Source organism: Stegodyphus dumicola, chromosome 3 (genome assembly GCF_044657685.1).
Source record: "Stegodyphus dumicola isolate Sdum_Otavi_A_Nest chromosome 3, ASM4465768v1".
In the NCBI taxonomy this organism is placed as follows: Eukaryota; Metazoa; Arthropoda; class Arachnida; order Araneae; family Eresidae; genus Stegodyphus; species Stegodyphus dumicola.
Genome location: NC_140770.1, coordinates 38,966,879 through 38,981,606, shown reverse-complemented (window position 1 = coordinate 38,981,606; position 14,728 = coordinate 38,966,879). Strand labels below are relative to the sequence as shown.

Here is a 14,728-nt window from a genome sequence, read left to right as displayed (position 1 = left end):
AGCTCTTAAAATACCAGATCTTCCCTACTGCTTTCAAAAAAGGAGAAGTGGTCCTGTTCCTGAAGAAGCAGAGATCACCAGGTGACCCAAGCTCGTTTCGGCCAATTTGCCTACTTTCGTCTCTGGGAAAAATTTATGAAAAATTACTGGTAAACAGACTTAAATTCCATCTCCAGCAGACCAACTTCCTCAGCCCACGGCAATACGGGTTCCGAACTGGCTTGTCAACCACGCATGCCCTGAGTCATCTTAAAGATAGCATAGAACAAAATAGAGGCAGAAATCTTCACACGGCATTCATATCCCTGGACCTGCAAAGCGCCTTTGACACCCTCTGGTGGCCTGCTATAAAGCAAGCATTTAGAGAGGCACAATGTCCCAAAAACATCTTTAACATCATCACGGACTATCTACATGCACGTAGCCTCATAGTAGCCAACAACAATGGCCTCACTATCAAGCGGCAGGAAAGAGGGTGTCCACAAGGCTCTTGCGCCGGTCCGTTGCTCTGGATAATCACCTTTAACTCCATACTACAACATGAATGGCCTTTGCACACAGATATCATAGCATACGCCGACGATGTAGCTCTTCTGGTGTCTGGCCGCACAAGAGATGAACTGGAACGGAATGCCACAGAAACCTGCTCGATATTCACGGACCTATGCAATAAACTTAAGTTAATCATCTCTCGACAAAAGTCCGCAGCCATCTTAATTCCACGTCCTGGCACAAATCCAACAAGACGTCCATGTATAAAGTTACTGGGCAAGAACTTAAAACTAACGAAGACGATTAAATATCTAGGAGTCACTTGGGATCAAAGACTCACCTGGTTACCGCACCTCCAAGAAATACGTACAAAAACATCGACCATCGCAAGGAAAGCCAGGCAATTTCAAGGGAGAAATTGGGGACAAAGCCCCCATATCAGGAAACTATTATATCTGACAGTGGCAGAGAGAATAATTCTCTACGCAGCAGTCATATGGGCACAACCAATGAGCAGCCGAAAGACCAAGCTACTGACCACAATTCAACGGCCGTTTGCATTAAACATCTGCGGAGGTTATCGCACAACAGCATCCAGCGCCGCCACGATACTTGCAGGCCTGCTGCCATTACACATAAAGGCAGAGGCAGAGGCTACCTATGTACGAATCACCCATCACAGACAAGAAGCCACATATGCAGGAATTACGTTCAGAACAACAGACTATGAACTCCCTGGCAGTGTGCAACACATCCACCCTGCCATCAAAGGTAGAGAGATCCATGTCAAAATCCAACATCAGCAATCGCACTCCAGACAACACACTTCCTCTGCGATTACACAACTGTTCACTGATGGATCAAAACATGATCAGGGAGTGGGCTGCGCGTTTGCTCACTACGAACATGGCACACTAGTAAAGGAATGGAAAGGACATCTCACTAACAGCAATAGTATCTTCCAAGCAGAGGCACTAGCAATATTGAATGCGCTACGACATGCCCTCAACCTTTCCCTTACCAATGCGACTTTTTACACGGACAGCATGTCAGTGCTACACGCACTCAGTGATCATCACCACACTTCACCCATCATCATAGATATACAGCAACTTTTACGCAATAGTCATCAAGCCCGCTTTAACATGGTATGGGTGAAAGGACACTCCGACAACGAAGGGAATGACGTCGCAGACCGACTGGCTAATGAGGCTGCCAACAACATCCACGCTCAAACTATAAGAGCCCCTACCCCCGTCTCACACCTCAAGAAAACTCTGCGTAATATTTGTAAAGAAAAGTGGCAAGAAGAATGGAATAGTTGCGACACAGGGAGAAGGACGTATAACTTCCTACCAAAGGTAGACACGGAACGTCTTATAACAATTGCCCCACTGACACAGTACATAACGGGTCAGGGCCCATTTCCATCTTATTTTATGCGTCATGGCATCTCAGCATCTGACAATTGTGTCTGTGGCATGCTAGGTTCTCCCGAGCACTACCTATTTGACTGCGGTCTAACAACAAACCACCACTTACCACATCCAACGAATGATAGAACACTTTACTATCGTTTCATAATCAAACACCCGCCAGCTATAAGGAGTATCTGCGCAGTTGTACAGCAAATCAACGCCCTAGGGCAAGACATTTGAGAGCCACAGTAGCATGGTACTGCAGACAATGTACTCAACGATTAGATATTCGCAGTATGTACACATTCTGTAATACACATTCCACACTCAATTTCGAGCCTCGTGTTAACATCTGCTTTCAATAGCCACCAACTTGCAGAAATAATGTTACTGACATGTTTATCAGTGTAAAGCACTGGGCACCCAATGGAATGATGTGTTATCGTAAATCGAAATATATAATATCCGTACAATGCACGAATGTAGTGTATGCAACGAAATATATGTAATTCATGCAACAGAAGCCCCTAATGAAAGTATGTACATTGTATTATGTGAACTGAGCATATTTCCGCACAGCGCTACTGCTTTACGCACACGTTACTATGTCTCATATGTTTCTTCTGTGTGTAATATTTGCATTTATATGCTCTACGTGTTTCCATATGTATTCTATGTGTCATGATATGTATTCTCGTGTGTGTTTTTATGTCTTTATGCCGGAAACCGCAGGAGAACTAACACATCTCAAAAGGCTCGCTCTAGTCGGGAAAAAAAAAAAAAAAAAAAAAAAAAAAAAAAAACGGAAATGCTTGTCCTGGCCAGATAACTACATACATTGCCAAAGCTACCGACATTCCAGTATTGGCGAGTACTTTTTTTGGCGATTTATAGTGTTGTTTTATACACACAGACAATACTACTGCGCGCATTCCTTTACGACATAATCGTTAGGAAACATTTGGTGTAAAGAGCATATCCGTTGAAGCAGGCAACAGTAGCCCAGTACTATGTTCTTAGACGAACCCTGAACCTCCATGAAAAGCGATTCTTATTACCTGCCTAGTGTAGAGACGGAAAGGAGCGCTTTACTGTTACAAGAATCTCCAGGAAACTTTAACGGAGAAAATACTATGTAAGTGCGTAATATGTACAGTGGCAAAATTTCTTGTCAAATTTTTTACGAAGTGGCAGTGATATTAAACGATATGGCATAGCATTTTCTGGGTCAAGTCCGTCTTTTCCACACTGCAGCTGATGCTGATGCAGATTTTCTGTTCATAGGATGTTCATATGATGTCTCACAATAGATAGCTTAAATGTACGATGCACTAGCAAGGGAAGATAATGAATCCATGACTTAGTCTGCATGTTTCCTAGATCTAAATCTCATGTATCATGCTTGGAATGAACTGAGCAGTACGTACTTCTCAAAGGCAGATCCTTTTCGGAATAGTACGGAACTCAGAATCGCTTTGAAAAACGCATGAGTAGAATACCTCAAACTCTCCTCAACAAAGTTTAATGTAGAATACCTCAAACTCTCCTCAACAAAGTTTAATGGACAGGATATTTAATAGATACTGAACATGCACCAATGTTTAATGAAATCACATTCCATACTGACAGATTCATATCAGTCCTTATTTCGAAGAGAACAATTATTTTTCGTAACCGTTGAAAATACTGTAGGGGTGTCTTTTTTCTTATTTTCGACTTGTTTCTGCATTTTAAAAGTATACGTAAGATTACATAATAACGGTACGTACCAGGCTTCATTTCTATGAACGGTATTTATCATTATCTTTGACGAAAAAGACTCTTTCCTATAACTGATGTAAAGGAGTGTATTTCATAGCCTTTGTTTACATATTCGAAGCAATGATAAAAGTATTTGGAGAGAAATTTGTTCCCTGATCAAATTGAAAGCAGCAAAGGCAATTATTAAAAAATTACTAAAATGCTATCTCATGTTCAAAGATCGTAAAAACGCTATAAGAAACTACACACAGTGCGTAATGGACTGCTTTTCAACATCAGTCGCAACTTTCCTACGGTTACAGCCGAAAACATAGCGGACGAAAACGTCGCGGAGAAAACAATGCAAGGCGAAAACATCGTGCTACAAAACATCGTGGGAGAAAACAACGCAAAGAAAAAACATCGCAGTTCTAAAACATCGTGGTACAAAATATCATCGTCGAAAATAAAGCGGTTCAAAAACTTCGCAGTTTAAAAACATCGTCGTCGAAAATATCGTGGTAAAAAATAAAGTATCTACAAATCATCGCATGACGATAGCATCGCAGAAATGTTTTTTTTTTTCAGGTTTTAATAATTGTAAATGGATATTCCCATAATGATTTGTGAGCGCAAGATGTAAAGAAGGATATTTTTTACTTTCACATTTTTTATTAACTAATAAATTTTTAAGACACAATAACATGCCGAATAAATACTAATTCAGAAGTCAAACAACAAAAACTCAGCGTTATATTTTCAAAATTTTCACAGGACTAGTTTCGATGGTTTTACCGAACCACCATCCTCAGCTGCAAAACCGCGAATTGCACTTGCGGTTTTGCCGCGACGTTTTCGTCCGCGATGTTTTTTGCCGCGATGTTATCGGCGGACACCCTTTCCTACAGATGGCTTTTACGTAAACTGGCCCACCGACTGCTCATTAGTAAAGAACGATGAATTCTAGTTCGACTCGGGTTATTCCTTTTCTTAGAATGAAAGTCACAGCTTGTTTGCCCTACTTTAAATAATATGATCCATTATAGTAAACCACTTTTACGTAAGATCTTATTAAATGTATAAATTCTCTTCGTTCAACAAAAAATTACATTGTAATTTTATATTGCAAGGATATCAACTGCCATCTTTAAATGTAGTAATTATATTACAACACTTACGTTAACCTGGTGACTGTTTTTATAAATTATACATAGTCGGATTTGCAAAGTTTTTTTCCCACAAGCAAAAAAAAAAAAAAAAAAAAAAAAAATTTTTTTTTTAAATAAAATGCGCTATTTCCTCTAAGTCCAGATACCAACAAATTTGCAAGTGGCAGGAAAAGCCAAACACCTGATAGATTTTCCCCTTCTTTTTTTAAATTCGAAAAAAAATTGAAGCAAAGGCATGAGATTCCTTATCGAAACAAGTTTCTCAAAAGAACTCATCACAGTAAATCCAAGTTTGCGTTATTCACTTTGCAAAGCGAATAAATTTTTAGGTATACACTTTTCTTTCGTAAATTTAGTTTCTCCTTCAACGCAGTTTCACATTTTTTCCCCAAAATTCCCTATCTGGCATGAATTTTATTTTAGTTCATTTCGGAGCAGTTTCGAATTTCTAGGGGCTTGAAAGAAAGAAAACATTCCCTTCGAACGACGAAAACATCTGAAGTACTCCGAAAATAATTTAGAAATTTGAAGCGATTTCAATAAACGTACTTATAGAACTCTGGGTTGATTGAATCACTGTGTAATCTGTGTTGAATCATAAAGCTGACTTGCTGTTTTTATGTTGCATCTAAAGAAAAATAAAACTATCTGCTTTGTTTCGTATACGTTGTCATTTAAAGATTTCACTCTGAATAGTCATGTAACGAGAGTATCATGTAATAAGGTTTTACTACCTCACTCCTCAGACACTGTGTTGCTATAAAGCACCAATGCTATCACTTATAAGTGTTTAACATGAATATTAACTCGAAGCTTGCTATGAGATATAATTTTGTTTCGTGGGTTATCTACTTGTAACTTCATATCAGTCTAAAGCTTTCTATCAAATGCTATCTTACTATTTTGGGTTAATAAAGGCAATTAGATGGCCAAAGAAACTGCCGATACGTAAATTTGATATTCGCATCCAAAATGCAAGCAAATTATATAATAAACTCACTGAAAATAAGTATACTGAATTAAAATTTAAAGATATATTTAACTCAGTTTTTATTAGACTATATGAGCTTAAAATGTCACAGATTATCAGCAGGATTAAGGATTCACATTATTAGAAATATTAGAAAATGTACCACCTAGATATAACAAAAAATAGGTAAACAGAAAAGAAAGTAATTACACTAAACAAACAACGATATAAAACGATTTGTTATTGTCTTGTCTGCCAGCAAAAAATAAAATCTACCACTTATAGAGTTTTTCTGTCTTGTTCCACATGAACTAGAATAGACTCTATAATAAACTGGCGAATTCTTGCATAGGTGTGAATAAAAGTACTGACTCAGACGAAGGGTAAAAATAACCCTTTATTAATTCAAAATAGTTAACAGAAAGGCCGGTCTTCGTGCGTTACAAAAACACCGTCAACTTGCGGTGGAAACTAAACGTAGAATATAAATTAAGTCAAACCTGAAATAAATCGTGCAAGATAGCACTTAAGTTACGCCTAAGAGGTGGACTCACAAGAACTTAACCCGCGTGAGGCTAAATATGATATGGCCAAAAGGCTTACTAGCGTAGCAGCGAAATAACAACGAAACTTGCGCTTGGCTAGCGAAACACGCTCTGAAAATCTCAGATATTCACCCGTTTAAATATGCACTTAACTTCACTTTAAATTTACATCCTGGCGAGAGAATGTGAGAGGAAGTTGAGAAGTCTAGAATAGGTGTCAAACTTAAAATAAATTTGTTATACAAAATAAGGAAAATCCTACTATACAAAGTCTATATACATACTCTACACTTTATTCAAATTCCATGTTATGTGCTTTTACCAAGAGTTAGCTCGTACTTAGCAGAAAATGTCATGTATGTCAGAGAAAACGTCATTAATGGACATTATTAATATTGCGGGTTTCTGCGGCATAGTGGGTTTGTGAGGTTTTTGTTAATTATTTTTTGTAGTCGCAATATTTCTGTAATAATATATCAGCTTCCTTTGTTTTAAACGACTTATACTTGTAGGGTTTATATTTATTTTAACTAACATTTATTTTAAGTTTAAATTATCTTTCCTGTCAAGCCTTACTTTCCCCTGGAATTGTCAATGCCAGAGTATGTAAATTTTAGTAGAACGCGCAAGGATTCAAATTATCAGCGGAAGTATTCTGAGTTAAATAAAAAGGAAACGAGTTCGAAAGAGTGCTTTCTTGCTTCACGAGCGTGGAGGTGGCTAGTTAGAAATTGAAGAACCGCGCGTTTCGGCCTGTGTGCTTGCCTCGGCAAATTGTTAATCTTTCAACGTAATATTCAGAGTATGCTAAATTATCAGCGGTATTTTAGAACGCGGTGACGTTAGTTACGTTTAGAGAGCCTCGTAGTTAGTCACTTGTTATTATCTCTTTTCAGTTTCTTATTTTTATTTTACCGCCGGGTCGGCGTAGTTTGTGAGCGTCAAGAGCACGCATTTGTAATTTCTAAAGTTGAATAAAAAGGGACTTAAACCCTTCTCAAGACTCTGTCTAATTTCCAGTTTTCAGCAATCACCACTTTGTTGCGTGCAGGTTGGAAGCGCGCAACTTTACATACTTTACTAGAACAATAACTGCGGTACTTTCAGTTAAAATGCAAGGAAGATGTGTACTAAATATGACATCAACACATTTCTTTAGGTTAAAATAAAACGCCGAATAATAATTATTGGATTATTGGATGCCTTTTGTTTGACTTTTCCGATAATTACTTGTTTCTTATTTAAAAATTTCCCTCTGACTTACACGAAGCTTCTGGCATATTTCCTAAACTTTATAGGTGTAAATATAGAACACTGAGACATATATTTTAGTAAACTGTATGTATAAAATATTACTTTTAATCATATAATTTTCAGGTTCAAATAAAATAGTTCAGAGTCACTTGGCATGTATGCAATATCTGATTGCATATTCAAATATACAAATAGAGATCACGATTCCTGTTCAAGCATATATAACTTCGCTGTTAAAAAACTTTAATTGGTCAAACTGAAAATGAATTACGGCGGAACATTTATTTGACATATATTCTAATGTACATATTCTAGGTCTTACTGCATCAATGAATTGTCAGCATGGTCATATAAGTCACTGGAATTAAGAAGAAATTAACAAGAAAAGAAGTTTATTCATATTCTTCCATTTATTTTGTTATGCAAAACCATTTGTTTTCTCATAAGAAAATTTCGAATCTAAAACAACTGTTTACAATACCAGTTAAGTAAAATAGAATAATGTTCAGAAAATTAACATAGAATAATGTTCAGATAATTAAAATAATAATGAATAGAATAATGTTCATATTATTTTAAAGATTTGAATTTGATTTATTTTAATTTCAAAGATCTGATTATTTTTTGCTTTTATTTACATTAAAGTAATTTTTGCCTAAAATGTTAGGAAGATTTGCAATTTTTACATAGGATAAAAAGAGCTCTTTCTTCTTGAAAAGTGACATCAATGCTGACAAAATACATGATTTTTGTTGTTAAAAGAATGACCTCGTAATTTTCGTTAGCCAATTAATAAGGAATAACCAGAGGAAGTTGTTTGATAATTTGATCCCGGAAGTATCAACTCTAATAGCATAAATCCATCTAGAGAAAAGCAGAGAAATGGAGAAAATGAATCAGATACAAAAAGGGAAAGATTTTTATTTATTATATATTTTTTCTCCTTCAGTTTAAACCGTGTATTTCTTCCAAAATATATTGAATTGGTTTATGTGTGTATTCATTAAACAATCAGAGCCACAAGCCAAAATATATGAATTTTTATAATTACTCTTTCAATTCTAGAATGTTTCTTTCCGCCATCTAGAACATAAAGTTCCTGCATGTTTTTCACGTTTTCGATATACTGTTTTCCCTAGGGTGTATCTCTGTAATATTTTAAAAAATTCCTACGGAAATTCAGAAACGTACTCATCTTTGATACCAGTGAAGTACAAGCGAAATCCTTTCGTTAATCTTATGTACCTTTCTCCTAAGCCGTCAGCAACTGCTAACAATCAGCTGAATACTTAGACAAGTAAACACTGATATTTCGTATTCGACTCAGTCTTTAATCTAGAATCATTATCAAAAACATTATATTCACTTAAAATGCTAAATTGTAAACTGCTGTCAAGATGTATAGCCATTGACCAAAATATATATTTTTATAAAAATATAAGAGGACAAAGATTATAGACCTGATATCGGAACTGAGAACAAGTGATATGAATTATAGTCATTGCAGAAAAGAATTACAATTAAAAATCTCTAGCAGTTGTATGTTTTACAAAATACTGATAAATAAACTGATTCTGTAAAAATTTCTGCGTAACTTGTTTTATACCCTTGTAATCAATGCTACAGTTTTTCTACTGCATTTCAGAATTACCATTACTTAAAAGATTTGAGGGCGTATGTTAAAAATGGACTAATAAAACAATGTTAAGGATTTCAAGGGACAATGATCTTAAAAAGGGATTTTTCACTAGAAAGGGAAGGGTTTTTATTTCATTAGAAATAACTGACGAAATTGCTGTTGCTGTGGAAGGCAAAGCTGCATACCAAATTTTTCTACAAGTGCTTGAGAATTGGCAGAAATTTAATTTATAATCAACGAAATGTCTTCTCTTTGATCCAGGAGTACTTCTTCCTTTTAGAGATTTATGCATCGCGTTTTTGTAAAATGCACATTTTTAAGTTCACATAACAGTAATTTTCTCGCACAGTTCTTGCTTTTTAATGGCTGTATCTTACTGTCTTGAAGAAAGAATAGAGAAATTACTTCTGTTCATTCATCAGTGAAGAAGATTCTGCGTCTCAGGTTCCGTGATAATAGTGCCATTTGCGGATGTTTCCAGATTTTTGCTGAACCTTTTTCCTCATTTATATCCTTCAGACTTATAGTTCTTGGGGATTCTTCAAAGGTCACATGCATATCAAGAAAGTGCGCATATTTTATCGAGAGGAGAAGATCATCAAGTTGTGGCATGACTAACTTATTCTCTCTGAAATTCTTCCTGCAACTCTTAAAAATGACACATTTTTATTCCAATATATATTTAATGTTGACGGCTTCCAGCTGAGTGCACAACTTTGTAAAACTAAATTTTATTTTTCTAAAAGGATTCTGACCATTCGTTTTATAACAATACACCTTTCAGCTCCGCGTTTTCTCTGGTGTCAAAAATTTGGTTTAAGTCTTTATTCTTCAGAAATATCTTGCCTATAATTTTAGTAGCATGTATATGGAATTTAAAAGCTTTATAAAAATATAATGATTAAAATGAGCTAGAGGTGTCTTTGAGTAGCTTAAATTTAAATAAACTGATTTTTGTTTAAACGCATAATTGATTATTCACATTTCCCAAAAAAAAGTTATCTTTTAATTTAATGCATTAAAAACAATTACTTTCACTGTTTCTCTTAACATGTTTAATGCTGCATTTTTGTATTCTTATATAGAGACTGAATTGTTTTTCTTCATAAAAGACTACATACTTTATTGAAAACACCTTGTTATGTTCACTTCTTTGTGGAATGGGCTGGAAATCAAACCTCTACACAATAAATATCATAAATATTTTACTCTTGCTCCAACGTACAAACTGGAAAGACAACTTTTATATCTTTTGAATACAGTTACAATAAATATAATCACGTGTTGCCACATCTCTGAAACACAATCACAGAAAACTTTATTCATTTAAAAATAGAAATAAATTATTTTTAGCTTTATACGAATAGCAGGAGCGCTCTCTTTCGGCGAGCAATGGATGGCGTAACACACCTTATTAACTGCATTTTCAGCATTACTTATATCCCGGTATCACATAAAAAATGTATTTTTTCTTTGACATCATTCTTTGACATTTTTTCTTTGACATTTTTTTTGGAAAATCGGTAATGATAAGAAATCCTCAAAAGTTTTACCGTTCATCATATCCTATCCAAGAGATTGTTCGTCATCTTTCTTAACTATCTCTGTTAAAAAACTTCCACTGATGCGCATCCTGGGAAAAAGGTAGTTCTGGTTTCGTTTTCATTTATTATTTCTAGTTATTTATTTTTATCCCAAGGTCGTGTTTTATTTTTATTTTTTCCGGCACAGAAGATACTAAATTGGAATTCTTTACAAATAATATAAAATATGTGTTAATATGCAGCAAGTTAAGGACGTACAGGGATGTACCAAGTTTAGGACTCAGGATTGTAATCACACACAGTCATTCGTAATTTTTTCATGAGCTAAAGTGTATCCATGACATAAACTAGAATTCCATTACTGTAGACATAAAATAATGACTAATTGAATCAATCATTTCAAATCCTTGTGTGTCAAATTTATGAATGAAAGAAATAATTTAATACTATTCTAAAAATAAGATTAATATTCCTGATACACCAACAAATTTTCAAATAAAACTTTGCAACATCTATGGCGTGAAATAATACTTTATGCGTATTCAACGTAATAGTTAACCACAGAGTTATCTTATTGATCAGTTGTCGCCTTTCTTCTATTTTGGCTTATGTTTGTCAATGCCAAAACACAAGCTAAATTAAAATGAATAAAGATTTTTCTCTTCACTTTTGGCGGATTACAATTAAAAGACTAAAACTACTGACTTATCATAAAACAAATATTATAAGAGAAGGCTACTTGCTTTCTTGTCCGAGACTCAATTATTTATAAGTTGAAACACAAACTAAGACCCTCTCAGGATACGATTCCTTAAAATGTGAAAATTACTTACTAGTGCACATTGACTAACTTGTAATATTCTGTACTGTGTAGTTACAGTTAAAGTTGAAGAATCTTGAATTGATAAGCGACTAATCGCTTGAGTTCGCGAGACACTAAATAAAACTTGGAAACGGTTAAAGACCTTTTATTATTCCAAATTAAAGCTTAACAGAACTCCGTCTTGGAGTTTTACAATAAAGCCGCCACTCGGCTTGAACTCAAAAACAAAGAAATTAGCTTGGTACTTAAGAAATTAACTTGGTAACTAACTTTTTTTAGTTTTACACTGCTAAGTAGGACTACTGACCGGAAACAAGCCCTTGCAGTATGATGTCCGCCCTGCAGACATTTATTAAGTCTAAATAAAAAAAAAAAAAAAAAAGGTAACTAACTTGGTAACTAACTAAAAAGATATAGTCAAAGCTATGAAGCTATCAAAATTCTAACTGAATTGGCCCCTTAAAGCTGAATAATGGCGAAGCTATCATGGGCCTAAAGTACGGCCGAGAGTAATAACAGCTTAAGAGAGAGTAGCCTAAAAAGAGGGATGTGTGCTAGCCAGAATCACTGGTTCTCTCTACCGAAGACAGTAGAACTTCGCGGTTAAATACTTCTCCTCAATTTGCATTCAAACGCGTTTCTAAAACTACGTTGTGGCCGGAAGTTGTAAGTTGAAATTCAGGAACACAGGAAAGGAACTTTAACTCAAAATTTAACTGTTAAAAAAATTATCATAACTTTAGGCAGTAACGAGCACAGCCTAAAATAGGGCTCCATATGACGCAATGGCGACGTGGCGAAAGCTCCAGTACTTTCGAGATTAAGATTAGCCTCCTAATTTTAAATTATGCCTCATACCATTAAATTTTAATACTTTCCGGGTGAGCAAATTCTGTGACAGAAACCAAGAAGGATAGGATTCGGCTGACTCCAAACTTTGACCTAAAGAATACATATCATAACCTTGTATCAATTATTCCTTAGTGTGAAATCTTTCTATCTTAATAAATATTAAATTTTAGAAGTACAACAAACAGTTAACGATTGAGGCAGTTAACAATTAACTCCTATAATGATTTCTGTAAAATTTCTTCCTAATAGTATAGCTATCTAATAAAAGCTGCAGTATCGCACCTCAGCTGATTGAGAGAGAATTTAGTACACAACTTGCACTATTCAATTTGTTAATATATTTTTATCTTTAAGGTTTCTCAAAGTACTTGTGAGCTTATGTCTGATAGCCTTGGAATCAAAAAGACATGTAATTCTCGCATTCAAAATTTTAAATTTCTCAAAATAAGTAATCCTTTTCTTCCCTCTTTGAAAGAAGCAGGTAATAATATTTTTTTCGTTCGGTACTTATTAATAAAGTTTTAAGTTTTTCAGCTGATATAAAGTTCTTTGTAATTTATAAGGAAAAAAAAGAATATACTTAAAGCCATATACCAGTTATTATTGAAACTGCTTGATACACAAACTTTGAATGTGAATCTTGCTAGCTTGTAGAGTAATTATATGGAGCTGGAAACACCAAAAATCAGCTATGTTCTCCCCAGGATTCGAGCTCCTGATCCAGTACATCTAGCTGGACGTCCCACCACAATAGCATGCACTGGGAAAGGCAAAAGTTCCTTATATTCTCTAACACTTATAGGACAATTGGACAGAGGGAAACGAGATCCACTCGACCAGATGCAAAGTAGTAACGAATCTTCCATCGCCTTTCCTTCGGTTCCCACTGCAGAGCATTTTAGCTATTTTGGAGCTAGAATTATAAGACAACAGTTGTGCCTTAAGCAGGATTCGAACGATAGTCTTCCAATTACCCGTACTGGTGTACTACCAATTATACCATGACAACACAAAGTAAGGAAGACGAAAATTCCTTATATTCATTGGAGAAAGAGAAACGAGATCCAAAGCTATTCCATCGCGGGATCCAAAATCAGATCTTCTAATTGCTAGCAGGACGCAATGCTCGCAATGAAACCACGAAATGAGCAAGATGTAAACTATTTATTACTTATTGATTCATTTACATGTAGCACAAGGATGATTACAAAAAACATAAGTAATTCAGACATCATTTATTAGATAAACGGCAGATCCATTGTGCTGCATGACTAATATCACCGCAATAATATTTCAGGATAGCAAGGAAGGAAATCTCTCAAGCGTCGAATAGCATTTTGAAAGATATGCAGTTATTCAGACTTAGACGCTGTTATTAGTTCATCGATTGATGCCAGTTAATTATGAGATAATATAAATGTATCATGAATAAAACTGCAGTTTTTAATTTTTATAACTGATGGTTAAATATTCTAAAATACATTAAAGATGAATTATTTATTTTAAAGTTGTCTAACATGGTTTTCACTATTTCAGGATCTCAAGTTCCCGTGGTATTGGTTGGCAACAAGTCTGACCTCGAAGCTCATCGGCAGGTTTCCCATCAGACGGCGGAGAAGACAGCTACAGAGACAATGAGTGGCTGCCGTTTCTTCGAAGCTTCCGCTAAATGCGACATCAATGTCAAAGAGGTTTTTCTGGAACTCTTGCAGTTAGCGCGCAGCATAGAAGAGGCTCAAGAAGCTTTGCTGGAAGAGCAGGATTTGTTTAGGAGAAAGAGTCGAAGGCTATCCAAGAGACTGAGTAGAAAGCTCAGTGTCTTCAACAACATGGCTTTTAATCTGAAAAAATCGTCACCGAGTAAACCGAGTATTCCACTGGAACCCGAAATCCAGAAAAGCGCTAAAAATCTCAAAGAAAATCAGAAATGTGTATTACTTTAATGATAATGTTTGCAAGGGAGTGTGCTCAATCTGTATTCAAATATTTCATACGTTTTAAAGCATTTTCTTATGCACAAAAACCTTGTTGTCATACCTGAAAACAAACTTTTATAATAATATACGCATGATTCGTAAGATCCATTAATGTTATTTAGCAATATTTATTACAGAAGTTTTTGAAAAATGTTGTTTTTATAAGAACAACATTTATAGAAAACTGAAATTTCTTAAAAAGAATAAAATGGAATTACCTTTAAAGCATTACATTATAAATGTTGGAAAAACTACATTTAAACAGCACGAGAGTTTTAATTGAAATGACATTATTTTTTTTTACCT

General features: G+C 35.1%; 1 protein-coding gene across 1 annotated transcript in view; it reads left to right on the top strand.

The window, feature by feature from the left end:
- Nucleotides 1-14,469, top strand: part of LOC118182587 (ras-related protein Rap-1b-like) — a 189,079-nt gene extending 174,610 nt beyond the window's left edge. The window contains exon 3 of the mRNA XM_035351963.2: nt 13,983-14,469. Within this exon, the coding sequence (XP_035207854.2) occupies nt 13,983-14,389 (407 nt within the window). The 3' untranslated portion in view covers nt 14,390-14,469. The remainder of the gene's footprint in view (nt 1-13,982) is intronic.
- Nucleotides 14,470-14,728: the final 259 nt, after the last annotated feature.